The 18,080-nt window shown below is 40.9% G+C and overlaps 2 protein-coding genes across 4 annotated transcripts in view; one reads left to right on the forward strand and one right to left on the reverse strand.

Annotated features, from left to right (window-relative positions):
- TRIP4 (thyroid hormone receptor interactor 4) overlaps nucleotides 1-14,463 on the reverse strand; it is a 374,079-nt gene extending 359,616 nt beyond the window's left edge. Inside the window, exon 1 of the mRNA XM_069098326.1 lies at nucleotides 14,460-14,463. The gene's annotated coding sequence lies outside the window, so the exon portion shown is untranslated. The remainder of the gene's footprint in view (nucleotides 1-14,459) is intronic.
- Nucleotides 1-16,163, forward strand: part of CSNK1G1 (casein kinase 1 gamma 1) — a 292,028-nt gene extending 275,865 nt beyond the window's left edge. For all 3 annotated transcript variants that reach the window (XM_069098331.1, XM_069098330.1, XM_069098332.1), the window contains 2 exons: nucleotides 1,599-1,705; nucleotides 10,073-16,163. In XM_069098331.1, coding sequence (XP_068954432.1) covers nucleotides 1,599-1,705; nucleotides 10,073-10,127 — 162 coding nt within the window. In that variant the 3' untranslated portion in view covers nucleotides 10,128-16,163. The remainder of the gene's footprint in view (nucleotides 1-1,598; nucleotides 1,706-10,072) is intronic.
- Nucleotides 16,164-18,080: the final 1,917 nt, after the last annotated feature.

The following is an 18,080-nucleotide window of genomic DNA, read 5'->3' on the forward strand; positions in this document are numbered from 1 at the left end:
TAATAGGAAGGGATGATACTTAAAAGGATGATACTTAAAAGAAATTAAGAGGTGAGAGAGGAATATAATGAGAGAAGATGGGGAGAGACAGAATGGGGTAAACTGTCTCATATAGAAGAAGCAAGGGAAAATGTTTACAATGGAGGGGAAGAACAGGAAGGCAAAAGGGAATGGGTCAACCTTATTCTCATTGAATTTGGCTCGGGGAGTGAATGACATACACACTAAATAGGGTATCTCACCCTATAGGAGAGTAGGGGGTATGATGGAAGGGAGGGCAGGCTGGGGGGGAGGGAAGTTGGAAGCACCCACTTTTGAAAAGGGACAGGATCAAAGTAGAAAATAGAACCAAGTGGGAGATGGTATATATAGGAGGGAGGGAGGTAAATATAGTCAGTCTTTTACAATATATCCACTGTGGAAATGTTTTGCATAGCTACACATGTATAACCTATATTGAATTGCTTATCTTCCCAGTAAGGGTAGGTGGCAAGGGAGGAAGGGAATGAATCTGGAATTCAAAGCTTTAAAATTAAATGTTAAAAAAAAAAAGGAAAGTTTTTTAAAAATTGTATTTAGTAGCTTCCCTAGTAGTAAGGCTAAGAGAGGACTTGGTCACAATCACAGTTAGCTTTCTTATATTAATGTGACATATTTTGTTAGCATTGGGGTGATATACCATGATAGTACACTCTACCCCACAATCTTCACTCTTCTTTCTGGAATGTTTATTTTTCAAAACATCTTTACCCCGTCTCTATTGAGAGGTGTTCAAGGAACATTTTAGGTGTTGACTTGTCATTGGAGCTTTATAGTTCCAGGGTAGGACTAGAGGTATATAATGAGTTATAGAGCCATTCAACTTCACTTTGCAGTTTTTCCATATCCTTAAGTCATGATATCTGAAGTGGTAAAGAACTCAGAAGGCAAGAAGGAGAGGTGTAAATAACCTGATATTTATCTATATGGGCTAAATGGCACAAAACTTGAGACATTTGAAAATTTAGGTTGGTTATTGGGAGTATAGGAATTTTTATTACAGTCTGCCACGCCAGCAGAGAAGACTCAGAAATCCTATTGCTTGAAAGACTTCAAAAGGAGCTTCATAGAGAGGTTTTTGAAGAAAATTGTTCGAATATATTGTTTCTTAAGCATATTTTTTCCTTCTTTGTTATAATGTTTCTCAAGGCCTGATTTTCAGTTTTCTGAATTCGTGTAATTATAGCTTTTATAAACTGAAAAAGAGAAATCAAGGTTGATTTAACTTTTAGAGTTAACTGTGACATTTTAAATTTCATGGTTAACTAGAACAAACCTTCACTCAAGGAGGAAACTGGTAATTTGTTACATCACCAGCAGCAGAAATATTATTTTGGTTTTGTCTTCTCATGTGTTATATATGTCCAGAAGCTTAAACATAAAATTCCTAAAGTATCATTGCTATCAACACAGACAACTAGGTGTTCCAGGGACTGTCAAACTGGAAGCCTTTCCTTGTGTTTCTGTGTCCAGCCTCCCTGCAGGGCTGACTGTTTTCTGGTCTTGGCAGGCAGCTCTGTAGAGAATAGCCTCTGTCACACTCTGCCTTTTTATTTCAGGTGGTAAGCTCAACAAATGGAGAGCTGAATGTTGATGACCCAACAGGAGCACACTCCAATGCACCCATCACAGCACACGCCGAGGTGGAGGTAGTGGAGGAAGCTAAGTACGTTCATCTTTCAGGGGGGCTTTTTGACCATGCATTCAGAAATTTTTTTTCCCTTTAGCCCTCACTTTGAATATTTGATGCTTGTTTCCATAGCCTTTCTTCTTCAGTCCTGCACTTTGGGGGTTGGGGAGGGGTGGGTACTTCTGCATGTTACCTTAAGGCTGTTGCTGATCTTTCTTAGCTGTGATGCCTGCAGAATGTCATTTTTTTGCCAAGAAAACATGGCAGAAAAAATTACTGAATCAAAATAACTATATTATAAAGAAGTGCTACCAGTAGTTCCAGGCTTCACAAAACAGGCCTCCCTGCTTCATGTGGAATGTGTTAAAAATGTTTCCTAAATTCAGATTGTTGGCCAAAGTGGTCTTAAATTAGGGATTCTACTGCCACTTCTTCCTTTATAAATCTTTCTATATCCCCTGATTGAGTGCAGTATGACTACAACAAGGTATATTATGCAAATAATCCCTAAGTTTTGCAATGGAGACGAATCTTTGGAAGGGAAGGAATTTACAGTATGTCTCATTAACATGAATGGTTGAGAGAGTTATTGCTTTGCCCTTTCTCTGCTTCTTCTGCATGTGTACTTATTTCCCTTCTAGCATTACCCCTTCTGCATGGTCCATGTTTAAATTCTTTGAAACAGGGGTGTAGAGTGACGTGGGACAGGGCTAGGGAAACATTTCCATTGCCTTGCCTCTTCCCCATGAAAAAGCAAAGCAAAGTTTGGATTCCAACAAGTGTCTTCGGGGGAGGTTTGCCCTTCAGTTATTTATTTATTTTTGCCTGTGCTGGCCAGTTTTGGATGGAAAGCTTTGAGTCCCTTCAGTGATTAGTATCCAAATGAATGATCAAGTTGGGTTGCTTCTCTTAAACACAACATATTAATAGGATCTTTTTGTCCTGGGTAATCTCTTGGGCCCCTCAATAGCTTGAATAAAAGTAAAGAAATAACCCAGTCTGAGTGGATTTTCAAACCAAAAAAAGCATTCACCTGTATCTGCTTTATTCTCCCATCTTAACATGGGTTTAACATATTTCCCTATTTTGTTCTCCTTGACATTGTTTGCTAAACAGATTTTGCTTTGAAAGTGGCCTTCTTTTGAATTGTAGACTCAGTATGCAGAATGCCACTGAAGATGAATTGGGCTTCAGTTCTCCATTTGAGTGCCCCCTCATTGTCACTGATCTTTATATTCAGTTCACTCTCCTGCCCAAGGGCACCTGCTGCTTTTTCAGTTTATAAAAGGCACAGTTGACACAGATGAGGGATAGGGACAAGACCTGTGATTTCACTGGTAAGAGTACTGTCCCAGATGACAAAATTGCAGGTCATAACTCTAGCATTTCCTAGAGCACTAAGAGATTGAGTGACTTGGCTCATGTCACACATTCCATATGTGTTGGAAGCAGGACTAGAACCAAGTCTGACTAGCTTCAAAGCAAGCTCTCAGTCCATTTCATCACTCTGCCTCCATAATTGACATAAAGGAAACTAAAGAGACAAACCAAAGAGTTTTTGGTAGGAAATCATTGTCATTGTAAAGGGACAATCTCCTTATTCTCAGGAAATGTGCTGAGTTTTCTGTTCACCATTTTTTCATTTCCTCTGAAAAGCCATAGTAAGCCAGTATAAGGCAATGTGCTGCAATTTGGCCCAGACGCTGTGCCATTAGAATTGCCAACAGTGTTTCTCACTTCTGCCACCCTGATCCTCTACCACTTAGAGTACCTTTGTGTAGGAACTGCTTGGAAGCAAGGAAGGAAGGAAGAAGAAGATAGGGAACAAGGGAAAGAAGCAAGCCTTCTATTAAGTGCCTGCTATGTCTGGCACTCTACTAAGTACTTTACAAATTTTATCTCATTTGATCCTTATAACAACCCTGGAAGGTAGGTGCTCTTATTATCCCATTTTACAGTAGGGGAAACCGAGGCAGAGGTTAAGTGATTTGCCCAGAGTTACATAGCTAGTAAATGTCTGTGACCAGATTTAATCTCAGGTCTTTTTGAATCTAGGCCCAGAACTTTACCCATTGCATTACTTAGCTGTTGTGTTTAGATGTGAACCCCCATCATATATGCTACATGTAAAATGATACAAATTTTCTTTGATTCCCATAAATATAATAAATATAAATGCCATGGGATGATTCATCTCACAGAGGAACACACTCATTTCATTACATTTTGGTTAACTCATACATTAATTGTGTGTATGTGTATGTGTGTATGTTTTGCGTATGTGCTATAGAACTTCCCATACTATATTTTATTGATATAATCAAAACCCCAGGTTATAGAGATAGTTTGTAAAGAGTTTTCTGAAAGTCCCATTAAGCCATTCACTGTGAAAGGACTACTGTTCCCATAAACACTGTCAGGAATGGAAGGAATGGATGATCCCTAGAATTAGCTTGGCCATCTGAGATCATCTGTAGACCTCAGGTTTAAATTTTATTTTCTAGCATTTATCCATACTTTTTTGAATTTCATATGTTAATCACTACCACTATTATGGTAGTGACCAATACATCGTATTTAACAGAACTATAGGATGCTACTTTGTCTTAACTCATTTTTGGCCTTCTATAGAAAAATTTTTAGACTAATTGTAGTCACAAGATCATTCTTCTAGATGATGCAGCAGCTACAATTGTTTGGATCACCCTGCATATTCCCTTAGTGAAGACAGCTGTGGTATCACTTGCCATTCTTGGGCAAAGTGTAGATTTTGCTTTGAGTTGAGTCTAATACTTTGGGGCAGTGGCAGTTTCTAGACTATGGAACTTTACCCCCAAATATTTGATTTTGGAATACTCATCCATGTTACAGTATGGAATTTTAAAAAAAGACATAATATTACCTTGACTTTCCTTCAAAAAAGAAAGGCTCTGATTTCTTCTTTTCCATAAGATACATGACATAGATACTAATTTGAGTATTCTCATAGGGGAGCAACTTTAGTTTGGGGTCAAATAAGTGATGGTGGTAATCCATTAACTTGTATGGAATAGACATGAGTCACTTATTTACAGAAAATAAGTGAGACTAGTGAAGATCATTACTATCCCTTTTTGAGTCAGTTAGCTATTACTTACTTGAAGCCAGTTCATCTGAAATCTTTTTCACATGCTTAGTGGAGGAAGCACTAACTCACACTTCTCCCACATAAGCACCCATTGATAGAAAACATAGAAAAGTGAGAGATTCCCACACTCCATCTCAGAGCTAACCTCGTAGCATTTTGTAAGTTCTAAGAGTTCTTGTTTTCTTGTTGGGAGCCAGGATCAACCTTTGGACTGCTTTGGTTTCCTCCAGGCAACACCATTTGCTCTCTCCTCAATAGTCCAGGTTCCCTTCTGTCTCCTAAAAGCAAGCTTTCCTTAATGGCCCATCCTGCCCTTTCCCTTCAACTCCTCCACTTTTGCCCCATCCTTCACTGAGATTCTACCGTCTCAATGCTTGTTCAGGTACTAACTGTCCATTCTCTTTAAAAGCACTGACTAAGTAGCCTATGTCTCCCCCACACCTGTTCCCTCTTCCTTCTCCTCAAGGAGGAGTTAGGCTGAAGTCAAATGTGCACTGCATGTTTGCATGGCTCACAGTAACTCACTTCCATCTCACCTCTGTGAACTAATCTTTCTTTCTCTCTTTCTCTCTCTCTCTCTTTTTCTCTCTCTCTCTCTTTTCCTTTCTGTGTTTTTCTCTTTACACACTCTCTGTAGCTGCCTGAAAATGCTCAACTTGTGGTGAGTCCCTCTCTCCAGTCCACATGCAAGGGGAGCGGACCAGACTAGACTGGGATTGGCAAAACCAAACAAAAGTGACTTAGGAAACTGAATTGCTTCAAAATGCCACCCTGTGCCATAATTATCCTATCTGGGGAATTATATCCACAAGGTGGGGATGGGGGTAGACAAAGAAGGCCTATACCCAGAAATTAGGCTGTCCTGTGTATGCATTCAAAATCCACCCCCCTAAAAAATTATCATTCCCTTTCTTTTTGGCTTAGTATATCCCCCCAAATTAACATGACCAGATAATGTCAGAAGGAGATGGACAGAGCTGGGGAGTCATAACTGCTAAGTCTCCCCCCAAGGGATTATTCCTCACAACAAAGGAATTAAAAATTGAAAGAATTGCCTAAGTGATATGTCACGTTCTCTAATATGGAAATCAGCTTCTTTGAAAAAATCAGTGGCTTCTGTTGTTTGTCAACAGTTTCTACTATCTAGGAGTTTGTGGGGGTTTTGGGTCCATTGAGAAGAGTGGGACCCAAGTATTGACTCTCTGAGGGATACATACAAAAGGAGGAAAGGAAAATTTGTTTAATGACTCCATCTCTAAGATCACAGAATATTTAGTCAAGAACTAATTCAGGTGGAGTGAGTTGCTAAAATACTGAGCCTTTTTGTACTGGGCAAAAAGTCCTAGAATTTGTCTTGGGAAGTAACAAAGAGTATATAAAAAGGGGTATCTGAAAAATATGGAAGTGCTAAAGAATCCATGTGTGGTGAGGAATGTTCCTACTGAGTGGTTGGGTGGCCTTCCTCCCTACCAGCCTTCTCCCTGGACATTGCCTGAGGTCCTCCTAGCCTCTCCTGAGCTTGTCTGTTTGTTGTAGTCTGGGGTTGTATCTCTTCCACATTGTCTGCATGCACAGGGGGTCACATTCTGTACAGTGGTCACACCTTTTTGACTGCTTTGTTTTTGCTTGTGTTCAATGACCAGTCTGGGCATCCTCTCCTGAACCCTTATTGACCAAGCCAACTGAAGCACCATGTTGGCCGGGAAATAGAAGGAAAAAAAGCTCGTGAAGGGAAAGGGGGAGGGATAATAACGAAATAAAAAATGGGTGTTTTGAAGATAGAAACTTTAATTTTGGGACATCCATGAGTGAATTTGACCCCTTACTCTTTTTTAGGTAGATAAATGTTTTGTAAGTCTGATTTTGTCATGTTCCATCTCTCCTTTGAGATGTCAGTCATATTTCCCTAATCAGTAAGTAAGCAAAATTTTAAATACCTGAATGAAAAAGTAGTATATCTTGCCCCTCAAGGAATTTATAGTCAGTTGAAAAGATGTTTATGCATGAAAAGTCAGCCTATGGTATGAGGCAGTGAAAAAGTGCCAAAGGAAAAGTCCAGACAGTGAATGCTATGGAATGTCAGAGGAGGGGAGAGGCTTCTGGTTTCAGCAGGATTTAAAAGAAAAATTGAAACTGCAACTGGATGTTGAAATGTTTGGATAGTTAAGGAGGAGACAAGCTGTGGGAAGTATTCCCAGTCTCCATGGGAGAATGGAAGTGCATAGAGTGAATTAAGTTGAAGAATAGATTTAAAGCTTTGGAAAAGACTTTAGAGCTCTCCTCGTTTCCATCATTTGACAAATGAAGAAACTGAGGCCAAGATAAACTGTGATTCACCCTAAGTGACACAGACAATAAGTAGAAGAGGCAGGATTTTCTTCTTGGACTTATCTAACTCCAGATCCATCCCTCTTTCCATTAAATCAAGGTTTGGAAACTAGGAGAAAAGGCTTATTTCAGCTTGCAATTGATGAAATTGCTTAGATTCTGCTTGGCATATTTAGAATTAAAAGCTGTTTGTATGATCTTTAAGGCACAGAGAATTGATGTAGAGAGCATCAAACCTAGCTTGCTCATTCTTTTCTGAGACATGGTAATGCCTACAAAAATTGATATAGTGATATCTGGTCTAATATCTAATAAGTAGGACTTCTCCACTATCCTCATTAATTTCTTTGGTAGGTATGTCTACAGAAAATAAGAAGGGAAAAGAAAAACAGATTGTGGGGAATAGTTTTCCATGGGTGGTGATGGTGATGATGATGTTGATGATAATGATGATTATGATGATAATGTTGTGTATATAGAACTTTGAGGTTTGCAAATACTTTTTTGAAGTATTTAATCCCAAAAACCCTGGGAGGTAGGTGATATTATTATCCTTATTTTACAGATGAGGAAACTTAGCCAGACAGGTTTTTTTTTTTAAGTGACTTGCACTTTAAGGTCACGTAACTAGTAAGAATTCAAGGCTGGATTTAAACTCAGGTCTTCTTGTCTCCAGGTCCAGTTCTCTATCCAGTAAGGATTTTTTTTTAAATGAGCATGGCATGTTGCATCTTCATTAAGTAGATAAAATTATAGATTGAACATATCCCATTTCTTTAGAACCATATATTCAAATTCAGTGATTTAGCTATGCTACTGTCCTTTACAGGTAGTTGAACTTTGCATTAAACATTAGGTCATAATGTGCCAGTTAGGTGATCTGATAAACAATTTACGAAATATCTTGTGGTTTTTTCCATAAGGATGAAAACTGACCCAAATGTTATTAATCTCCCTGAAAGTCATGATTAACAAAACTATTAAAATATCAACCCCTTGCAACTTAAGTTGTTTTATTTAACTAAATCCTGGATGGTCACTTTAAGTCCAGAAAATAAATGCTAATATTTGCTCACATTCCACCTTTGACATTTAAGTAATCTTACAACCAACATTGACCAAGCACTAAGTAATCAAAGGTTGTTTGGTCATTATTTTAAAACATTTATTAAATGCTTATGCATCCTTAATTTTCTAGAGGCATATTATCTATCACCTATTAACAGTAAACGACAAATATCATTGATGGTACTTAAGAGAGAACCTTTTGGAAGAACTCTAAAAATCTTCTTAAGTTCTTACCAGTTTCTTACATCCAGATGGTCAGTACTTATCTCTGATTAATTATTAATTTCCAATTCTAAGAATTTTCCTCTGTTGAAATTTTGAGTATTTGTTCCTTTTGGGGAAAGAAGTCTTAAGAGGGTTTTTTAGTTTTAACTGGGGTCCCTATGTGGAAACTCCAATTGTTGTGTATGTATATATATATACACATACATATGCATACATACATATATAATATGTAAAACATATTTTTCCTTCAAAAATCTCCTACATAAAAGTACAGCCTTAATGTTGTTTTTCAGCGAGTACTTATATGTACTTTTTAACTTTCAAAGTGATCTAGTTTTAGGGAGTTCAGCCTAAGTTCAGAGCATTATGAGGTCTTCTTTTATAGGAAAATTTGCATTTGACTTTTATTTCCAAGTGTCTGAATGAAAAACGGGGTCTTAACTCCTAAGAAGAAATTAGCAATGATGGCAAAGAAGTAGCAGATATCTGATTCCATTAACATTAACATTCTGAGCAATAACCCTAAAATTAAAAGCCCAAAAGAGCCAACCTTAATTACATTTGAAGATTTTCTTTTAAGTTATTAGCAAGCCTGAATTATATCTGAAATATGACTTTCCCCTTTCCTCTTTTTTCCCCACCTGACATTTTCGTTTTCTGTGTTTCACCACCCTGGAAGGAGCCTCCTCGCCAGCCCCACCACTGCCCTCACTGTCCAATTTTTGGACTTCTCATTCACCGCAAAAATGGCTTTCCTCTTTATACCTTTAACAAGGAAGTAAAGAAGAGGTAGGGGACAAGGGTGAGCCTTAGGAAAAGGGTTTCTCATTGGATTGGCACCATCAGTTGGCACTCAAGGGTTCAGCAAAGGAAGCTGGCCCTAAACTCAGCATGGTGTTTCACCCTTAATCTTAAATATGACCAGTTGTTAAACACAATATGGAACATCAGCTGAAGTCTAGGGAAGGCTATATTTTGCCTTATTCAGTGTCTTAGTAATCAGTTGTCAGACCAATGATCCCTGAAAGATTTTAAAAGATGTTATTAAGGCGTTCTTATTTCCTTTTTTTTCCCTTTGTTCCCTATTAGTAGCATTCTCAAAGGCCCCCACTCTGAGCTGGAGCTTTTCCTGATCTCTCTACCAAGAGGTCCTCAGTTGTCCATTAGATTCTACAAGAGCCTCAAGCATCTGCTTTCAGTGAGATTTGTGTGCCTCAAGTCATTTTTGCCAGTAGTGCCTGTAGATGGTCCTTGCCACCAGTCTGAAGAGTTTTGATGTTCAAAGAAAAGATGCGAGCAGGGTGTTGTGATGCAGCCCAGCAATTCCCAGGCCTAATTTTGTTACAAAGAAAGGCAAAGGGATTTTATAGGAGAGCTAGAATGAGGCTTTTCCTCCAATTCCTCCAAGTTTCTGGCACTTGGTGGCCTGCCTTTACATTAGTGTGGGGAGAAATAGATTGGGTCATTTCAGATTGAGACAGAGCAGCCATGTCTTCAGATTTCCTAGCAGATACCCATCCTGCATGCTCTACATGGTGGGTTTCCATCCCCATTTGCGAAGGGAGAGAAGCCCACCACTCACAGTTCAGAGGGGTAGCAGGTGTCTGTTGGGGCTTCAGGCCATCAGCTGACTTGTGTTGTCCTTTGTACTCCAGGTGCTGCTGTTTCTTTAAGAGGAAAAGGAAGAAGACTGCCCAGCGCCACAAGTGACCAGTGCCTCCCAGGAGTCCCCTCCCCTCCCCCAAACCCTGGGGACTCTTCAGTTGCACCTGCAGCTCCTGCCATTGCTTGTTAGAAAGGACTCCTCTCTGGGAGGAGAGCGGAAGAGGAGAGGGTGGAGATCAAAAACCAAAAAGAGAAGAAAACAGATGCCCCAGAGGAAGCCAGCATGGGGTTGGCCAGTGCTGAACCGGTTCACCGCTTAATTCCAAGCCGGAGGCTCTTAGTGGGATCCAGACTCCCGGGCGACTCCACTACTGCTTGCACTTGGGGCTGCCTAAGTTGACTTTCCTTCCCATTGTTTACAGTGAAGGTGTCATTCACAAAAACTTGACTACTATTCTCTTCCTCAGTTTACTCCTATGCTCTGCCTTTCCCTCCTCCAGTGAAAAGACTAATAAGTAAAGGCTTTATATTCTAATGGTAAGATGAGAGGACCTTCCCCAGACAGGGTAGGCAGCTAACAAGTGGGAGAAAGGCAAGCGTGGAGCTGGAGAAAGGTTTTCTCCACATTCCAGGCTCCCATAATAGAATTCCTCTTTTTGTTCATCTGTGCTGCCACTGATCCCTGATTTGGCCATAGGATGCTGGTCCCTTCCCTCTTTCCCCTCCCTCCTTGTGATGCTACATTCTAGCACACAAGCTGTGAGAAATTTGCAATCTACTGTCCCTGTAGAGTTGGTGTTCTTGGCTTTCTTGGTGAATGAGCGCTATTCTCTAAACAGTAATAGGACAGTGCAAATTGTTTTGGAAAAAGAAAAATTGACCTTATTGCACTTTTAATTTTTTAATAACATGGCGGATGCATATTGTGTCTGATTATTTTGGGGTTTTACTTTTTCTTTGTGGAGGGAGTGGGGCTAGTGCAGCCACTGAGGGAGAAACATGGGTCCAGAGAACATTCTCAACATAAGGATCTTGGTCTTCAGTACTCAGAAAAAAAGAAGCCAAACCTCAAGCCATCTGAATCATCTCACTCAGATTGGCAAGGTCTGTAAGGAGCCATACTTGAATTTCCAGTCCTACTTCTCAGCTGGTGAATGTCCCTCCCAGAGCCTCGTGACCTGACAGTTTGGTGGTCCTCGCTTGTGTGCACATAAACAAGCTAGGTTGGACTGAAGACTAACTTTGGATAAATGAATTATCCTAGAGAAGCAGATGACCAACCAGGAAATTAAAAAAAAAGTTTTGCTTCTCACACAGCATGGGTCCTGTCTGGCTAGATAACTGTGACTTCCAGATGACATTGGGGTAAAATTGAAATAACTATCACCACACATTTCTGTGGGGAGGGAAAAAACGAGGAGGAAAGCCAGCACGGCAAGGAAAGGAGTGGACTTGTTCTTTGCCTTCTGACTGTGGAATGAAACTGGGGATGTTTGTCAGCAGCTGAAATGAGGCTTGGTGTAGACCATGTCTGCTCACCAGGCTACCCTTGAAGCCAGACTGTAGACCATGTGATCTGCCTAACATTGCTGTAAGCTAAGCCTATGTACACCTCTCTAGGCAGGTCAATAAACCTAGCTGGCAGCAAGATACAGTGTCAAGAAATTAAACACTGGAATAAGTGGGTAAGACAAGATCACTAGGTTCTGGAAAACCTTGGGGAAAAGGGAACTGTAGAGAAAGATTTTCAATCACTTTGTCAGTTTATATAGCAGGGATAACTATAGTATGGGTGGGACAGTGAGCCTAGAGAAAGGACAGGGATCCCCTCCAAGTAGAATGATGAAAAAACTAGGTCTCCTTCCACTCAAAATACTCTGCACACCATCATTTCATGCTGACACACCACTGGGAAGGGGCTTGACTCTTCCACTTCCTGCGTGAACAGGGCATAATCTAGATTAGTATTTTCATTGGAATTCAGTGGCTTGTCCAGACAATGATAAGACAGTGATAAGATTCTGGCCGAGCATCCTAGACTGATTGACAGGGGGCAGAGGAATTATCCTTATCAGGGAAGGGTCTTATTTTGGGAAGGATGAAGATGAGGGAAATATTCCCCTTCTCCCTTCTTGGTCTCTTACTACAGAAAAGTTAAAGAGAGCCCTCTCTATGAAGGAAGTTGGCATCCCTTGGTCTTATGATTTTTATCATATGAAAATCCTGGTCTCCAAATTTTGGGTGTACCTTTGAACTTACAGGTATGGAGATAATTTCTAGTAGTTAGCCATTTTCTGCTACCAAGTCTCTTGTTGCCTTACTTGAATGGAGCAGAAGCAGTGCTGGCTAGAGCCATAGTGGGGCTCCAGCTGCCCCAGGAAGACCTGGGTTGGGAGTTTAGCTTCACTGACTTCTTATTTGTGTAGCTCAGATAATAAGTGTGATTTTTCTTTTTGTTAATTTAGCAAGAAATCTTTCTGTATGTGAAATGCAGAGCGGTAGGGAGGCTCCATGTTTCCTTCATATTCCCCAGAAGACTTTGAATGTTTGGAACTTCACTTCCTTGCCCTGTTACCTGGTGGTTACATCCCAGTTTGTAAGACTTATATATGGCTTAGTGCTGGTTTTAAATTGGTGCATATGCAATTCTTTTAACTACTCCTTCCTTATCCCTTCCCAAAGAAGGGTCTGCCAAAAGGCACCCAGGAGAATTCTAGAAAAAGGGGCACATCCTAGAAGAGCCTGGTGTGGCCTAGCAATCTCAACCCTAACCAAGTGCCTCTCACCAAAAAAAAAAAAAAAAAAGGCAGTGTCCTAGCCTTGCCTGGCCACCAGGTAAACCCACCTGCAGATGTGTCTATGACTTTTGTTGGGTCTTTTGTTTGCTTGTTTTTAAGGGATAGCTCTTGAAGGTTGGGATTTAAGTAGTTGGAGGAGCTCCTTCCCAATGACCTATTCCTCTGATGCCCTCTGAAGATTTAGCTTTCATGAAAGAGGTGTAGAATGAGGAGCCAGATCCCCAGCATCCTGGTAATGTTTCATGCCTGCCCAGGGCCTCTGCTACAGCGCTATCACACCACTGTCACTTGGAAGAAGCAGCTAGACTCAAGCGTTACAGGGTCTTTGGATGAAAAACTGCCTGTGGGAGACCTGCCTCCAGTGAATGTTAGGAACAGCCTTCCCTGCAGAGCTGGAGAAAGAGTTCTTAGACAAGTTAGGAAGCAGCTACACCGCCATTTGTGATACCGGGGCTTCTTTTCCTTCCCATCCTGTGACTGTCTAACAGTGTGGCCTCTGGAAAGAAACTGTTAAGTGTGTGAATTCCAAAACCACCTGCATACTGTGGTAATTCAAACTCTTGTTAAGTCATTTTCATTGTTTTCTGGCCATCAGGGATTGACCAAAAAACCCATTTATCTTTATATAACCTTAAATTCAGGAAACTCCTTTTGTTTACTCCTGCTAACCCAATAATACTATACTGTTTAAACTCACCTAAGCATATGCAGATTGGCATTAAAACAGACAGAGGTCATACTGGGATTCCACCATCTTTCCTAGTCCTAAACTCCCTAGCTACACCTGTGTTGACACCAAGGAGGCTTCACCTGTTCTCTCTGAACCAGGTAAAGAGCACTATCATTGTTCTGGCCAAGTGTTAGAGTATTTTCCCCATGTTAGCAGGGCAGAATTAGGAACTGTGTTGCATCCTAAGTATGAAAGAGTCATTCCATCACCACTAGCCCTGTCTCCAGATCTGCTCTGGAGCTTCACACAAACCAGGCAGACTCATTCCAGAGTGCCAGAAGAGGCAAGATCTCGAACTTGCCCAGGAGACAAGCAGCTTCTCCCTCCAGCAATCAACTTGCTTTTGTAATGGCTTCAGGGAACATTATCTGACTGCTCTTTGTCTGACGGGGCCAAGGAAAGGGTGTGTGTGTGAGAGTTGTGGGTGTGTGTGAGTGCCTGTGTGGACCCAAAGAGAAAACTTTATGCCTGCTTAAGGCTCCCGTGGAGAGCTGACTAATGCAGGGGCAGGTAAAACCAGTAGACAGCCATTGTCGGGAGGATTCCAGCATGTGAGTAGTGATTGCTTATTTATTCTCAGTATACTTGAAAATGCATTAAAGCATATACTGCCCATTAGCCAGAAAAGGTATCTCCTTTTAAAGCAGCTTCCAATATAGCTAAATGGAAAAGTAAATATATAATGCTCATTCAGTGTTGATTCTCAGTGTTAGTAACTGCTTTTTAACACCAAGAATATGCAGCACTTGGAACATTACTTCAAAGTGGTTACTAAGGATCACAGCCTTAATTTTTTTTTTAATGTAAGACATAACCCCTCCTCCTTGCCCAGTGAGCATGGCATGCATTTCTTAAAAGCACTGCTTCCAACGGAGTATCCCCCAAGAGGAACTTGTCTTCCTCCCTGCCCCCCATGTACCTCTATGCCCAGGCATGCACATACTCTAAACCTCCTTTGTTCCTCTCTCTCCTTCCACTCTCCCTAGCCACTTTTTCTAGACCTCTCCTTTTCCTGCATTTAAGCCAGTTTTCCATACAGGTTAGCCAGCCTGAGTAGTATCCAATGTCAGAGAGATGGGTCAGGGTTCCCTGGACTTGGAGCATGTGATGCATGCAGCCTTTGTGAAGTGGTTAAAACCCACCAAGGCCAGTACTGCCTCTCTCCTGGGCTGCTGCTGCTGCTGCTGCTGCTCCTATTAGTCATGACTTGACCCTAAGTGGATCATTTCATACCCACGGTGAATATGACCAAGCCTAGGAGTCCAGAGAGCTGGAATGATTGCCTCGGTCTCCCTTCCTGCTGTCAGTATGTGCTTTAAAAACAAAGGCATTGCCTTGAAGGAAGCTGCTTTTCCACAGACAAACCAGGGCCCAGTCACCTGCACAGAAGCCTTATGGATGGCTCCTAGGCCCCAACTCCTAGGGTCTTCACCACGAAGGATCAGTTAGGAATCTAAAGTGATTATTTTGGTTTTATTTTATTTTTGCTTTAGTTTTTTAAAGGAAAGGAAAATGTGGCCCTTTTGAGGGTACTTGAAGTTTTGAGCAGTGTTTTAACCACAAAGTAAGAATTTCAGTGTACTTGACTAATTAAGCAGTCTTAAAACATTGTTATGTTTTCCTTAACTCCATTTCCAGGTAACTGAGTGCAAAAGAACTGGTTTCTTCATTGTACTCAAAACAGTAGATAGATTTAAATTCACTGAGTGTAGACATTGGAAAGCATATTTTCCCCAAATCAACCAGGAAATCCACTCCAGTATTTGTGTATAGACCAGCCTATGGAGGAAAAAGTGAATGTGTATTTCATGTATTTCTAGTTTGATTTACCAAACTCATCGTTATAAAGAAACCTCAGTTATCTAAACAAGATTTTTTTTTCTTTCACTCCATTAAAATATCTAATGCCATCATTGTCTGCAAGGTGTCACATTAGAGAGGTGTCCCTAGTAGCATATGGGGGTGGTCCGTAATCACCTTACTGCTAATAAATACCAGGAATGTGGTGATCTTGCCAGTCAGCTTTCTTCTGTCTTGCCCCACCATTGTGCACATGATTTTTTTCTTTTTCAATGCTCCTCTTCTTGAGCTGTAGACCAAATCCTGGGTCATCTCTTGCACAGAAAGCCTTTTTAAAAGGTTGTCAGTCTGTTAGGAATGTCTCAGGAAAATGAGCCATTTCTTTGGGGGTAGGGAGTGGAATTATATACTGACATATGTATGTATGTATGTATGTATGTATTTCCAAACCCTACCTACTTACAGCTCAAGCTGCTCTAAACTATTCCTGAGTATTCTCTGAAGAAAACAAATGACAGATGAGTGCAGTATGCTGATCCTGGTAAAAATTCTCATTTGTCGAACAGAAAGAAGAGTAACAGTAGAAAATATGTAGATGATACCAAAAAATATTCTAACCCCCAATGGAAAATAATATTGTCACAAATTCCCACTGGATATATTGCAAGCTATAATTTATTATATTATTATTTTGTCTATTTCTTTAACCTTTGCCCTTGTACTTTCAAGAGGGGATGTTGGGGATATCGATTGCAACTTTTTTTTTTACTGTAAAATGTATAAATCAGCTGTGGAAATCATTTTTTAAATTGATATTGTGTGGATGTGTCTGATTCTTGTTAAATGCCTTTTTGAGTTTTTTATCTTTTATTTTAAATATGTATTGCAATATTTTATTCATAAAATCCTGGCACTGGTCTCGAAGCTCAGCTGTGAAAATGAAACTTGTAGTATTTTTTAACTTGAATGTCAATTTAAAGTGTATTTGAAATGGTTCTACCGGGATAAGGGCTTATATACCACTGGGAAGAGCTCCTCTGAGGGGGGAGTGGCTTTCTTTGGAGAACATGGGTCCTGCTATCTTTGTCTCTGAATTGCCCATTTCCTAGGGCAGCAGGAGAAACACAAATGTGATCTTAAAGTACACCTCTTCCCCACTTTTGGGAGGGGAAGGGACTCAGTTTGCACCCTTTTTGTATGTAAAATAAAATGTCTTACCTTTCAGGCTGGTCCTACATAGTTTTTCTTTTTCTTTTCTTTCTTCCTTTTCCCCCCTCTTACATTTCTAGGGGCTAACACTCAAGCCAGGACCAGCCTTCCTGTGATTTAGGCTCTCCATTCATCTCCCCGCCCTGGTGCTACTGAGACATTAGTATTTTCATTCCTTTTGGGTTGAGCCTTGTCCTTTCCCTGAGGTCCTATCTTATGCTTACTTCTGGTGAGGATTTCACATGAGTTTCAGATCCCCCTTTTTTTTTTAAAGTAACCTCTATTAGTATAAAAGCTCTAGACTTGGAGTCCAGGAAGGAGGAGAAGCCAGAAGCTGGGGTTGGGAAGTGGCTGCCGCACGGATCCAGGCTTTTCCAAGGTGGAGATGGAGTCCATTGTGTGGTTTGCGAATACAAAATGAATTGTCCTCTGTTGCAAGAGGTTCTCTGCACAAATTGCATCCAGATGAACCTTGCGGAGGAGAGGACCTTTGAACTCTGTGTATCCAGTACATTGTAACTTGAGGTTAATAAGATAAGAAACACTAAGTTGCCCTTTTCAGGACCGTGAAAATGTAGCTTCTTAGCTCGGCTACACTTTAGGATTAAGTCCAAATCTTGACATTGTATATAAAAATATGCAGATCCTCAACAAATGAAGATCAAAGTCATCATCCTCAGCAGCAATAGGGTCAGCTCCAAGCCAACCTCATCCCCTGGAAGCCATTGCTTCCTCTTAACAATTTTCTCCGCTGCCTAGAAGTAACAGCATACACGACAATTTGAAAGACAATAGCACCTTCAAATTCATGGTACCCTTCAGGGAGCCTCTAGTCATGGAGATTAGAGAGCTGGACTTGGCTTGTCATCAGTACTCCCCAGAATATCATTCTCAAACAAAACATCCAGAAGGACTTAGAATATAGTGGAACGAATGTTGAATTTGCAGTTTGGATTTGAAATTCGCCTGAGATGCACATTCAAGCTGTGCGTTGGATGACGAGTAGGTATATAAGGTGAAGGAGATGGTGTAGGGCATTCTAAAACGAGAGATGTGTGAACAAAGGTGCAGTGACGGTCGAATGAGCCTGGAGATGGGGATAAAAACCATCGCCTATCTTTAAATTAGACAAATGAACTCCACTGACCAAATCATCCAACAAGACAGGCTACTCCTTCTAAGAACATCATTGTGTTTGAGAGGATAGGCAGCAAGCCTAATTGCCTCGAGCTTGTTGGTAGTGTGGTAGCAAACCCCAGGCTGGTGATAAGAGGGGGTTGCCCCTTTGCATTCGCAACGCGATAAATACTTTCATTCCATCCGCCAGTAGTAGTGCACACCCCAAGCCAGTAGCCTAAGTAGCCTGGGCGCCTAGGCTAGGGGGGAGGGGTCCAGGCTCGCCTAGGAGGCTCCCTTTGTGCTGAGTCGTCGTCCAATCACAGTGTCTCTTTATCTTTTGTCCCTCCCTGCTCAGTTATTTTTCCTATTGGCGAGAATCAGTAGAAAGCTGTCAGGGTTGGC

This window comes from Petaurus breviceps, unplaced genomic scaffold (assembly GCF_028583685.1).
Source record: "Petaurus breviceps papuanus isolate PSGF00001 unplaced genomic scaffold, PetGlider_PUasm1.0 37, whole genome shotgun sequence".
Lineage (NCBI taxonomy): Eukaryota > Metazoa > Chordata > Mammalia > Diprotodontia > Petauridae > Petaurus > Petaurus breviceps.